Below are 14,508 nucleotides of genomic sequence, written 5' to 3'. Positions count from 1 at the left end.
GCGCACTTGATTATACAGGCTCAGATGATCAGGAGGACTCCTGGGTGAAAAATAATGGCAGCAGCAGCAGGGCTTTGAAGCGCTGAGCTTCACAGGTCACAGATCAGAGCAGTGTCTTCTGGGGCTGACAGCTGATCCGAGAGAGGCTGTCTCTGTGTTAGTGATGATGAGAAGACTCCATCTCTGCTATGGGACTGTCCACCGACACAGAGGTGGCCATAGTGTGTAACATCCAGGTACTGTAGCTCTGCTCATACTGTGTCTGATATTTCCCTCCAGTCAGGAGAGCATCCCAGTACGCAGAAAATGCACATCAGAGAAATTAATAGGGGTATACTTTCTGACAGCATTTTCAAAATGCATATGAAAATATAAATATATATAAAAAAATTAACAGTAGATTGAGATCATGAATGTTTAATAAATACAAATGAAATATCCATACAAGTTTTTGTATTTTTCTAACATCAGAATATATATATGTGTGTGTATATGTATTTTTATTTATTTATGCGTTCATTTTTATGTATTTATTTACTTTTTACAGTTTTTAGTGAATTTGTATTTGCTGTCATCCTGGTCTTTACTGTGCTTCAGTCTATCTCACCAAGCTCAACAGTTGCTCCATCTTTGCTATTTCCACCTCCGGCCCACTCGGCAACTCATGACCCTTCTTGTCCTGCAGAGCCAAAGAGAAAAATGAAGAGAATGAGATGAGTCAGCTGCTGGTAGTGAGAGAACTGACCCAGGGGTGCCAGTAACAATCACAAACACTTCTCAGTGTGAAGCTCTAATTTAAACGTTTCCATCTCGACTGGCTGAGGTAATGAGAGAGGTGTTAGCAAGGTGTTATTTCCTATTTTGCTGTAGCGAACCGCTCTAATCTCACATGACATTTGTCTGATATTCCTATTGCTGACCATACCAACACCGTAATGAACTAAACCAAACCAGACCAGCTTCTCAACAGAAAAATTCACTTGCACTAATTAAACACTCTCCAGTTCCTGTCAATCATTAGGCAAAATTTCAGCAATCATGAGACTGGTAATCACTGCAAGAACATCTGCTAAATTTGCTCAGCAGAATGCTAATGTTCAGATATCCACCGAGCTGTAGTGGAGGGATCTTCAACAAGCTCTAAGTAGTAGCTCAAGGTTACATCTATTCATACAATCCATCAAATCCTAACCAAGGAGCGCAGTTAATGAAATAAATTTGAGAGAGTGAGATGTGTCAATCAAAGGGACTTAAGCATTTAGGGAAAGACAGGATGTTTTTTACTCCAGAGAAATGCTAGTCTTTGCCTTAGTTTCTGTTTGAAATCAACAGAGGAAATATTATAAATAGTCTTTATAATAACAAACATTATTTTCTATAGCGCCTTTAAAAGTTAAATCTCAAAGCACTTAACAAAAATAAGAAAAAACAAAAGAGAAATAAAACAATACAAAATAAAAGCATTCATAAAAGAGAAGCACATTCAAAATATACAATACAAATATAAAATGTTATCAAAAGAGTTTCATAATTAAATGCTATAGAAAAGTAATCAAATAAATAAAATAAAAATTACCCTAAAAAAGTATGTTTTAATGGAAGCTTTAAAAACACTCAAAGAGTCCGCTTGCCTAATCTCAGAGGGCAGAGAGTTCCATAGTTTTGGAGCAAATGAAGAGAAGGCCCCATCACCCATAGATCTTAAAAGAGTTGGCGGGACAGTTAAAAGACCAGCTTCGGAGGAGCGGAGATCACGCGTTGGGATATACAAGATTAAAAGTTCTGACAAATATTGAGGAGCCAGACCATGCAAAGCCTTATACAGGGTACCCCCAGGATCCTCCCACTTAAATTCAAGGCTTTTTAAGACCTTTTTAAGACCATTTCAAATTAAATTCAATGCCAACTTCGTACCCATTCCAACATAAGTATGAGGGGAAAATGTCAAATCTGTATAAATTTTAAACCATAGAAAATGATTATGTACATGTAGGCTACTTGAATTAAATAAAACATTTTATTTAAATGATCAGTCATATTTAATACATACGCAACAGCGTTGTAGTGCGCACGTGTGTGTAGGCCAGTGTTCATTTTGGCAGCCATTTTTGATTCAGTCTTAGTCTTCATCTTCAGACGAAAATGCTTATTAATGCAAACTTTTAGTCATTACTTTTAGTCAAACTGCAGTTACTTTACTTTTGGTAGATATTTTATATGTAGTCTTTAGACAGAAAATGTAATAATTATTCTCTCTAGGCCATTCAATTAAGCTTATGAGAAATCATTGACATTGCACTCTTTAGCAGTAGCACTTGTGCAATTCTACATCCCTTTTCATAAGTTCTGTGGTTCTCCAATTTTTTTGAGTGCCGTACCCCCTGGTACTCCCTCTCGTCCACTTTGACTGCAGTCACACCTTTTCCATTAAGGGACAATATTTGCCCCCTTTAATAAAATTTTCCATTTAATTTTTAACCTTTATAATACCTTTTAAAAATGAATAATGCTTTAAATAAAACAATGTTCAATAAATATGCAATGTTAAAAAACTTTTAATATTAATAAAAATATTATATTTAAATAGCCAGTAGGTGGCGGTAACTCACTGTCTTTATGAGTGAGTCTCGAGTCATTCATTCATTGAATCTCACGATTCGTTCAAAGCCACAGATTTTGATGCAAAATAGAGCAATAAGCCTGACTATACTGTTTTATGCTTTTGTTGTTTTTTAACTGTTGTATAAAATATAATATAAGTAAGTAATCAACATGAAACCTGACAGTGAGTCAGTGTAATGGTGCGTTCACACCGGACGCGAATAGCGCGTCAGGCGCGAGTCATTTCAATGTTAAGTCAATGCAAAGACGCGTTACGCGCGCAAAACGCGTGTAACGCGTCTTTGCATTGACTTAACATTGAAATCACTCGCGCCTGACGCGCTATTCGCGTCCGGTGTGAACGCACCATTAGGACTCCAAAATAGGAGTGATGTGATCCCTATTTTATTCCTGGTCCTAGTCAGGATTCTGGCAGCATAATTTCGAACAAACTGTAATTTGTTACAGCTTTTGAAACCCCTGCAAGTAGAGCGTTGCAATAATCAATGCGAGAAAATACAAAAATGTTCTTTATTTTTTCAGCCACCGGAAATGACAACTTGTTTCTAATGTTTGGCAATGTTTCTAAGATGAAAAAAATATATGTTTTGACTGTATTCTGGATATGAGGATCAAAAGTTGAATTAGCATCACATATCACCCCCAATTTTTTTTCTTTTGTTTGAAACTCTAAATTAGAGCCATCCACATTTAAAGTTAAAGACCCAGCTTTACGTAGCTGCAGGGGTGAACCGATGAGTATAACCTCTGTCTTGCCACTGTTCAGACAAAGACCATTTTGAGAAATCAATTTTTTTAAATCTCAGAAATACATTGAGACAGAAAGGCAACAGCCACATTATCATCAGGTTTTGAATGTATGTAAATCTGAGTACCATCTGCGTAAAAATGAAAGTCAAGACCAACTGATCTTAAAGGGATAGTTCACTTTAAAATGAAAATTCTGTCATCATATACTCACCCTCAAGTTGTTTCAAACCTGTATGAATTTCTTTCTTCTGCTGAACACAAAAGAAGATATTTTGAAGAATGTCAGTAACCAAACAGTTGACTGGTCCCATTGACTTCCATAGTAGAAAAAAAAAAAAAAACTATGGAAGTCAATGGGACCAGTTAACTGTTTGGTTACCGACATTCTTCAAAATATCTTCCTTTGTGTTCAGCAGAAGAAAGAAATTCATACAGGTTTGAAACAACTTGAGGGTGAGTATATGATGACAGAATTTTCTTTTTAAAGTAAACATGCCCCATTAAAAGTTGACCAAGTGGAAAAATGTAAATGCAAAAGAGTAAAGGGCCCAAAATTGAGGAACACCGGATTTCACCACACCAACCTCAGACCTCCAACCACCCATAACAACAAACTGCTTTTGATCTGAAAGGTATGACTTAAACCAGTTTAGCGCAGTATCAGAAACACCAAAGACAGTCTCTAAGCGGTTGATTAAAAGAGATTGATATACTGTGTCAAAAGTAGCACCTAGATCAAGAAGGATCAAAATTGAAAGACAGCCAGAATCAAAAAGCAATTGACAAATCATTCGTGACCTTAACTAATGCAGTTTCAGTTCTGTGGAATTTACGGAAGCGGTTTAAAAAGATTGTTTGCAGTAAGATGAGAGTGCAATTGAGAAGCAACAATACGCTCTAAAAGTTTAGCAAGGAAAGGAAGATTGGAAATGGGACGGAAGTTATTACGATTATTAAAGTCTGTGTTAGCTTTTTTAGGTATGGGGTTACAGCAGCAATTTGAAATGCTGCTGGCACAACAACAGAGCACAGGGAGTCGTTTATAATACTCAAAAAAACAGGACATAAAGAAGCAAAACATGACTGAATCAGACAAGTTGGTATAGGACCAACAATGGAAGTGGCAACTTTCAATTATGAAACCTGATTGCTAAGAGAATGAATGTACAATGTAGAGAAATTTGAGAGAGAGATACCCAACAGACAGAGGAATAATGTAGGGATAAGGGATAAAGTAGTGATAATGCAAATACACGACTCAATCTTCGAGCTGAAGAAATTAAGGAACCTATTACAAAGGTGAGTTGAAGCAGGGACATTTGAGAGACTGTCATATTTGAGCAGTTTGTTAATGGAATGAACCAATTGTCTAGGGTTAGGTTATTGATATCCTTAGCTTAAAAAAAATGACGTATACATACCTAATATTTTTGATCAGCAAGGGTGCACAAATTGTTCAAAAGTGACATGCAGTAAAGACATTTATAAAGTTACAAAAAAAAATCAGATAAATGCTATTCTTTTGAACTCTGTTCATCAAAGAATCCTGAAAAAATGTATCAGTTTCCCCAAAAAATATTAAGCAGCACAACTGTTTTCTACATTGATAATAGGAAGAAACATTTCTTGAGCATTCAATCAGCATATTAGAATTACTTCTGGAGGATCATGACATTGACACTGAAGACTGGAGTAATGGATGCTGATATAAATATATTTAAATATTGAATTATTAATTTGACTTTGTTCACTCTGGAATCATTGCTAATCTTCATCAAGGACCTTCAGTCATGTAATTTATTTCTCTGCATCTATTTGTTCTGAAAGCACTTTTCCCACACTGATTTGTATCTGGAATTACTATGTTTTATTGCCTGGCAATATGATATTTAAATTTAAGTTCAATACGCTACGTTAATGTCTTTCATGAAACATTCTCATCAAATGTCAGCTAAACTGAGACGTTCAGTAACTGGGTTAAACTGCAGTGGGTTGTGGGTTGGGTGAGGGAGGTGTGGTTCAGCGGTCTGTAATGGGAGAGAGAGGAAGGAGGCGAGCGGTACGTTCCACGACCGCCGTGCTGGAACGAGAGAGAGGTAGAGAGATGGACTGAGGACTCGTACGAGCGACTGGAGAGAGAGCTGAGAGAGCGTGTTTTGTGCCGTAGTGTGTGCCACGATGAATGCGCTTTCTGCATGCCTTTTGTTTGTTTTGTTTAATTTTTAGTCCCAGTCACGTCGACCCTTCTCTTCTTCCTTCCTAACCCTTGAACCTCATCGCTCAGTGATTGAAACAGCACTGATCGATTAAGCATGTGATTTCATTGGAGGGCTATACATAATATTAGTGCATCACTCACCTTAGGCTTCTTGCGGAGGTTCGGCGAGAGCTTGAGGCTGATGACATGGCCGCGGTCATCGCCCACGATGATGATGGGATGGACAGGGTTGAATTCGATTTTCACAGGCCTTTTCTTCCTTGACACCACTATTTGTTGGCAGAGAGCCTCATATTTGTTGACACTGAGGTCGAACACATGAACCTGAGAAAGAAATAGAAGAGGAACAGGAAGTTGTAGTCTTTGTCATTATTTGTAGTATCAGTTTATGTTTTGATGTTTTCAGTGTGAAGCAGACATTAGCACCTCTATAATGTGTTCTCTTGCTTTGGCTCTGAGTGTCAGCAAGCAAGATAATATATGTAATTTTTTATTTTAATATAAATCATATAACTTTTATTTAACTTTTAATACACATAAAGTATATTTGCTGTTGTGTCTCGGTCATATTTAGAATGACTTTCTCTTGAGGATGACAGAAGGAAGTCCAAATCAAGTCAGATCAGGTAGGATTATATTTAAAGTCAATATCAGAACAATAGAGCAGATTGTAGCTCACATGCTCATGACATATTTTGAGCTGTTGTCATTATGTAACAGTTTAAATTAGGCGTCTGTTATGTCCTGAACCCTTTTCTCTTTGTTCTTTTACAAAAATTAGGCTGAAAGCCGTTTTATTTCTTTTTTTATCTTTATTTACTTTCTTACTTACTTATTTACTTACAACAGATGCTAATTTAGTTTCCATGGGAGGATAGATATCTACTATTTTAAGAGCAAGAAATTATTATCTTTGATTGCACTAATGATCACAATATAACAGTTATTTAGTTTCTGGCAGGACCTGACTGAATGTATGTTTTACTCCCACAAGCAAAGTGTGAGTGTTTGTGTGTGATGCAGCTTGATGCAGTCAAGCGCCGTTGGAAAGACGTCCCACTGTCAGCCTGCTACTGTGTTTTATTAGCAAACATTATCATGAAAAATTTGCTTTAAGTGGAAGTATCCAGAAAGTTTCTATTTTAAGGTGAGGGATTATTAAATGTATTATGAATGTTATTATATTTATTACTTTTTCGTTATTATTATATATAAAAAAAGGATTTTATCATATTGTGGATTTTACCATTGTGTTTGTATTAGAGGGGTCGGTTGGCTGTTTACCTTTCTATCAGTGGTGATAGCAGCAAAGACAGTGGAGGAGTATGGAGCCCAGGCCACATCTGTCACATCAGCTCTCAGGTCAAAGGTGAACACAGGAGACCTGGAAGAGACATGTGTTGTTACTGGAATAGTAGAATACTTCAGATAAGCTACTATTCAGTCAAAACAATATAACAGTGAGACATGTTTAAAAACCTCATCAGGACTTCCTCGGGCAAGACTGTCACAATCAGTAAGAAAAAAAGAAGGGGGTCTGAATCAATAGTTCCACATAATCCAAATGAAAGAAGTCTGCTTCTCATTTTGAGGTGACAGATGAATTTATCTCCTGGAGTTTGTCTGAGCACCAGACCTGACAATACTCTTTATATCACCGCTCGTGTCTGTGCAGGGAGCAACTCTGCACAGATAATTAAAGGTGGTCAATTATCAACTTAACAGATCAAACAACACATTTATTTTAATAAGGGAAAATTAATATACATGGAAAAATATTTATTCCTGTGATGGCAAAGCTGAATTTTCAGTGGCCATGACTCAAGTGACTCATGTGCTCAAGTAACATTTCTTATTCAGTTGAAACGGTTATACTACCACAATATTTTTGTGGAAGCTGAACAACATTTATTTTTTCTAGATTATTTGATGGGAAAAAACATTTATTTGAAATAGAAATATTTTGTAACATTATACATTTATTTACTAGAGATCAATTTAATGTATCCTTGTTGAGTTCAACTATTAATTTCTTTCAAGAAAATACAACAAGCTTCTAAACAACTTGCCCCAAACTTTCATTGTAAATGCAGTCATGTATGTAAACAATCTGTGTTTGATTTCACAAACTGAGGGGCAAGTCAAAATTGTGGTCTGTGGTGTCACAGGATGCTGAAAAGTCTACTGAAAAATCTATTCAGTCAACTTGTAATATATGAACACACTTCTAATTGCTTATCCTACCATTGCAGATCCTCTATCCACCTTTTTTTTTAAATGCAAGAGTGGCTTAGTCATTCGTAAATTGAATGTGTCTGGCTACTAACACATACACAAAATGTGCAGTCAAGAGAACGATTCATTCATTATTACTGTATTAACTCAAAGGTGTCTTTTTGCGGAACTAAGACAGTCTAATTGATTTGTCAAATTTACAATTAAGACATTTTAAATTAAGGCAACTGAAGGATAATTTTTAGAGGTGGAAAAGTGCTCATACTTAATTCTCTCATCCCAAATTTTCACCATCCAGTCCAAGCCGCAGGAGATGAAGACGTTGGAATAGAAGGGATTCCACCTCACACACTGGACACTCATGAGGAAGTGTGCATCATACTCTTCTAGGAAAGTGCTAGAAATGAACTTAGAGCCCTGTGAAAGAAAAACAAACTCATTATTGGTTAATTTACCATGAAAAAAATGCTGTTTTATACAACGACACTCTTGCTCCTGTTATACTGCTTAATTATCTGCTGATGAAAAGTGATCCACGTCATTTTTCTTGTTTTGTGCTGCTCTGGAGATTGTTCGATCCACCAAGCATGATCCATCAAGTTTAAAGCATAAATCCTGCTGCATTCGTTTAGTTTTTTTTTTTAATACCTTATCTTTATTAAAAATATATATGTAATACATATAAAACTTAAAAAAGAAAATATGCAAGCATCTGTTTAGCTTTAATCGCTGTTGCATGTCTTTTTTTTTATAATTCATGCACATGGCAAATGCCCCTGTTTTGATTTTGATTGTTGGAGTCAGTAGGAGTGAAAATTTTAAAGAAGAACATGTGTTTGCCTGTGATGTTTGTAATTTAGAACAAAACAAGTTATACAGACCAAAGCGTGGTATCAGATGAGAAACAAAACTGTCTGGTCTGTCAAAATAAATAGTTTAAATGCTAAATGACCCAAGACTGCAGATGTTCACAGGGCATTTGTTAATGCGATATATACAGTATATATACTGTATATAAAAACAATGTTTGGCTGAATGATTGTATGACTAACCTTGGTGTAAATGATCATATTGGATGTGATGCTATACGACTGACCTTGTAAATCGTTCCAGATTGAGAGGCAACAAGAAAAAACCAGTCATATTGTTTATGAACGTCCAAAGATGTTCCAGCTAGAACCACAGAGAAAATATCTTCAGTGAGGATAATACATCAATGCATGCGATTTTTTACACCATTAGCACCTTTATTGCATTTGACATTTTAACTGTTTCTTTCTGTTCTGTGTGATTTCTAAAAACAGATATGAACATAAATGGAACTGATTAGAAGCTCCCTTGAGAAGTATGCGTTCATAACAAATAAAGTAAGGTGGTCGTACCTGTAGCAATGACATCCTTAAGGTCATCAGGAACTTTGTCCGTGCCTGGGAGTTTGATGATGTCTGTGAAGACTAGTTCATGCTGAAATCCAAATGATTGGCATCAATTAACCTCTTACAAAAAGGACTTGTACTAGTCTAGAATCAACACTTAAATATTTCCTTCTGTACCTCTCTTAGTGTCCAAGACCCCACTCGTCCATCAGCGGACACAGAGATGAAGTTGTGATTACTGTCCAAATGATCTTCCTGCCACTTCACCTGTAATGAAGACAATGAAACACAGAGCCAAGACTTTATCAACCAACAATCACAAAAACTATTCAAGCACTGAATTCAAATCTGTATTGAATTTTATTTAAATACATTGCCATTCAAAAGTTTGGGGTCGGTAAGATATTTGCATGTTTAAAAATCCTCTTATGCTCACCAAGGACAGGCTGCATTGATTTGATCAAAAGTACAGTTAAATATTATTATATTTAAATAGCCATCACTTCAGTGTCACACGATCCTTCAGAAATCAATATTAATTTGCTGATTTGGTGCTTGAGAAACATTTCTTTTTATTATCAGTATTGGAAACAGTTGTGTTGCTTATATCAGTTGTTTGTGGGATTCTTTGATTAAAATAAATATCTTTAGTTTGAACAGTATGGGTTAGTACAAGTATGTTTAAAAAAATAGTGCATACTGCACAAACACAGTATACAGTACTGCATATTCATATTACAGAACTAGTAAGAGTAGTATTATTCAGACCATTATATTGAACATACAGCTCCATTTTCATATCATATGTAATTATGGTATCCTGTTATTATTTTACCCATGACTCCATGGTAATATCCTCATCCATACCTGCATCACAGGGCCTTTGTGTTTCCCAGAGCTGGCTGTGCTTTTATAAATGGGCTGTTTACTCTTTTCCAGCAGGCTGTACACTGCGACACAGCCATTATTCAAACCCACAGCCACCAGGTGGGACAGTTGTTTGTGGATGTCTATGCACATTACGCCTGAGTCTGTGTTAAAGATGAATTCTGGGTAAGTGTGCATCTTTCGGGTGTAAAAGAGAAGCATGCCCACACGATCCTCATGAGTATATCCATCTTGAGGGGTAAGTTGAAACACACTTCAGAGTCATTCAGCTTACAAATGATTCCTTGTCTAAGGTTTTCTCTCAGAGTAAATAGTAAACTTACATGACCCAAGACCAACAGCGAACAAATCGTTGTATTCAGTACTCCTAAAAATTAACGAATACAAACGTCACTCAAAGAAGTGCTTCCTATTTTACTCAAAAAAAGCATTGTTTTAATTAAGTATGAAATTTACCAGCAGAGGGCAGTCACAGAGAGTCCTTTAGCTTTATCATACTGGAATTTCCAAAGCGGGAGAAGAGTGCCCTTCTCTCCTCGAAATTCATCAGCGGGATCCTCAAAGTACAGGAAATCTGTGATTTGGATATAAAGCTGTTAAACATTTTTAATGTCTGTCCATCCGTCAGTAATCCAAAATAAATGGTATAGCAGTGAAAATAAATGTTTTCTCTATATACCATCTGTAATGTCTCCATGTATATTTTGAACCACTGCACGCTCCATCATCTTGACTGCATGAGCTAGTTGAGATATGTCATGTTTCTGGAAGCACAAGAGGGGATTTTTCCCCTTTAACTAACCTTTTAAACAAATCAATCACACTCTTGAACTAAAAAAGACAAATAATTTTCTTGATCACTTTTAAACACAAGAAATATAAACATGGATAAATAATCATCCCAACATCCCTATAATGTGACATTATGTTGACCACAGCCCTATTCAGGTTTACGCACTTTATAGGTAAAATTCCGAAGTCCTGAAGGCTCTGCAGAAGCCGGTGCCTCCTCCTACAGGACAAAAGACATGTTAAATCCAAAGCTCCTCGTGAAAGATATGTGACAAAGCATTCATTTCTAACTGCATGAAAAGTCTGAACTAAATAAGACAAGAAACATGTATAAATAATCATGCCAACATCACTATAATGTGACATTAGGTAGAGTGAGATCACAGGTCCGAAGGTTTACGCACTTCCTCACTTGAATCCTGCCAGTACCAGTCTTCTCCCTTAGCTGTGCACTGTAAAAAATAATCATTTTAAGCAATTTGTACCGTTTTATTTTACAGATATTTCCTGTATTTTTGTCTAAAAAAATGTCTAAAATTACAGAAATAGACTGTACATTTTCCAATGTAAAATAACATGAATAACATTTAATTGTGAATAATCATAAAATGCATTTTTTTTTAAAGAAACTTAATTTTTTTCACATAAAAAGACATTCGCAAATTTATCAAAACTTCACAAAATATATATTTTTTGTCTAACAGATGACCTGTTGTAGACCTTTTACCGGAATTAACAGAGAGAAAGAAACAGTGCAGCCCAGCCAACATTTATTCACCTTATTCTGAACCAAAGACTGTAAATATTGTATGAAGCCGGTTTTTGCCAAATCATTCTAAGCTATAGTTACTCTGCGTGAACCGAGCAGTTGACTTGAATGAGGGCGAAATGTACTTTTCTTTGTGGTTTTTGGTTTCTCACAATCTATCCTAAAATAATCAGTTTGTGGAAAAGAATCAGACTTCCCATCACTACTCTGACTGACCACAGCTTGTTCTGCTGGGTTCAGTGTTACATTATGAATTTCTTCTCATAATAGCATATCATAATATCATAGGCTAATCATACATTCTTTGTTGTAAAACGTGGATATTAAATGACAATTATGACGATTTTAAACTTTCGAACCGAAGGAATTTGCACCCTGGCGCAAGGATACAGTCTCTACTAAGCACTAGACTGTATACTTGCTTATGCAGTCATGGCAGAATGGTCAGATTCTGATTATCAATACCGGCAGGAAAATGCAGGTGGGGGAAAGTGAATGAACATAATAAAGTTCTCACGCTATTCTTCTGGTATGGTAAATGGTAAATGGAACCACATATTGACCTACTACTCCTATTTCTGTCATAGAAAGATATTGTGAAAGTAGTAAGAGTGTACTAGTGTGGTTCCGAATTCAGCACATGTCTGGTCTACATGCAATCGCCCTTATGTTTTGCCGCAGGACAGCAATTGTGAGTTAATATTCTGTCATCTTTGCAGGAATGTAATATGAAGATTATACAAAGTAACATGTATCTTTAGCAACACTTGTTGGGTTTCCATATTTTATGGTGACTTGCCATAGACAATGATTTTTATTGTGTGCAAACTGTAGGCTATATTCTATCCCCTGAACCTAACCCTACTTCATTTTTATTTATTTTTTGCAGTTTCAAAAAACAAAATTTAGCATGATTTATAAGCTGTTTCCCTCATGGGGCCGACAAAAAAAATAAAAGTTCCAAAATGACTCGCATTGCCATTGTTGGGGGACGTTTGGGGAACTAAATAAGACAATTTAAATAAGACAAGTAATTTTCTTGATCATAGTGTATGAACTCGATTACAATGTGTCAGATCCACTGATCTATATAGAGATCATATTTTTTTGTCTAGCCACCTGAGTCTCCTCGTCACCCTCGTCGTCCTCCTCATCTATGATAGGGCGTTCTTCCTTGTTTTTATTTGTCTCCCGCCTCTTAAGTTCCTCTTGGTAAAAATCATAGATTTCTGACTGCAGAAAGAGCAGGTCATGCTAACATTGAACATGTCCGTATTCACAATAATACAAGCATAGTTCCGTTTTACTGCAGGTACACCACAAAAATTGCTCAAAATAATTTACCAGCAAGGTTTTCTCACCCGACTGGCATTAGCAGAGAAGTTTGCATAAAGAGGCTTGGGTTTACAAGCTACGTCCTGCAAAACAAAAAGCAAAATGCAGTTGGTTATGCATAGACTGAAAATACAGAAAACCTACAAAGTCTTCTGGGCTCAACATTAAGCCTTGTCATGTGCTTGCCCTTTGGACAAGTAAATCACTCCCTTTCTTAATTGTCAGAGTATTTTTGGTGGTGTAAATATAATTTATTCTGAAGCATCAGTGTTCTATCTGCGTTTACATACTTAACAAATACCTACTTAAATCTGCATATTTGTGACATTTGCATTTACCCAAGGGTGTCATTTACCTTTATAGAGGCCAATTTTTTTATTCCTTATTTTATTTTATTGGCCTTATTAAAGTAATGCATGCTCTTTCATATCAAATTCTTAGATTTGATCAAGAAATTCAGTTATAATAAGACACTATAGGGCTGTTCAATCAAATTAAACAATTTACACTGAAAAATTACAACTGCAGTAAATAATGTTATGAGACTGATGTTTTAAATCAATGTAACTAAACTGCCAATAGGTGGCGGCAGGCGACGGTCTTAATGAGTGAGTCATTCATTCAAACGATTCGTTCAAAATGCCGAAACATTAAAAACAAAGCTCTGAGTGGTTTCCTTTGGAACTATTTTCGTCGGTGAAATATAACACAAACAGTCAATATTGTGTCTAAGAATGAAAGTAACTTAATAAGTTAACTAAGTTAACTAGCAGCTACTTGTTATTTATTTATTGAACTATAAATTAAATGTAACATTTGCAATCGTGATGATATTCAGAAGATAAGCTCCCTTATTTGTGTTTTGTTAACTAACTTAACGTTATATCATATGTTATAAATAAAAATAACTTCTTCTTTTTTTAACCGCAGTTCTTGTGTGTGCTGTTAACGCTATTTTTCTCCACGAAAGTCTCTCACTAAAACAGGCAGCAAGCCTCAACAACTGTTAACCTTGTTAGCAGAAATACCGTTTATATACTGTCTATGAGAAATACACTAGCTGTTAACGTTATCCCTCGTCACTGTTTACATTGAATGTAATAAAATCAAAATCATTCTCGCGTTTCGATGCTTTCCTAGTTATTTTTTTTTTGTCATTAAAGTTAACGTTAAATAAAATTCTCTTTCACTTGCCCTTTCAAAAAATCTAAGTTAACGTTAACGTTACTTGTCCTGGACAAGCATTAATGTCGAGCCTATTTTATCTTGATTACGAATTTGCATTCGCTGTAATATCGTTAACATAACCTACCGGTTCAGATTTCACTGCTGCTTTTTGAGGAACGGACATTTTTCTTTTTTGCTTATTTTACCTTATCAATTTATAATACTAACGTTACTCTAAAACGGCTAACGGTTGTAACTGCCGATGTTTGTTAGTCGTTGTCATGGCAGCGGGATGTGCATGCGCGCATTGTCATACTCGTCGGATCGAGTAGTGACACGCATAATATGAGACGCAT

At 35.9% G+C, this 14,508-nt stretch overlaps 1 protein-coding gene across 1 annotated transcript; it reads right to left on the bottom strand.

Moving 5' to 3' along the window:
* Positions 1 to 324: 324 nt before the first annotated feature.
* On the bottom strand, positions 325 to 14,459 carry LOC306984481 (dynein axonemal intermediate chain 1-like). Its single transcript, XM_079585917.1, has 16 exons — positions 14,298 to 14,459; positions 13,012 to 13,068; positions 12,770 to 12,883; positions 11,286 to 11,333; positions 11,048 to 11,101; positions 10,769 to 10,853; positions 10,546 to 10,663; positions 10,413 to 10,456; positions 10,069 to 10,319; positions 9,379 to 9,468; positions 9,208 to 9,289; positions 8,922 to 8,998; positions 8,091 to 8,242; positions 6,875 to 6,974; positions 5,732 to 5,914; positions 325 to 679 (listed from the first exon to the last, which is right to left on the bottom strand). The coding sequence occupies exons 1-16, from the start codon at positions 14,334 to 14,336 to the stop codon at positions 599 to 601; spliced, it is 1,575 nt and encodes a 524-aa protein (XP_079442043.1). The 5' UTR covers positions 14,337 to 14,459; the 3' UTR covers positions 325 to 598.
* Positions 14,460 to 14,508: the final 49 nt, after the last annotated feature.

This window comes from Phoxinus phoxinus, assembly GCF_949152265.1.
Source record: "Phoxinus phoxinus genome assembly, chromosome: 17".
NCBI classification, from domain to species: Eukaryota; Metazoa; Chordata; class Actinopteri; order Cypriniformes; family Leuciscidae; genus Phoxinus; species Phoxinus phoxinus.
The sequence above is the reverse complement of the archived record's forward strand: the minus strand, read 5'-3'. Positions and strand labels throughout refer to the sequence as shown.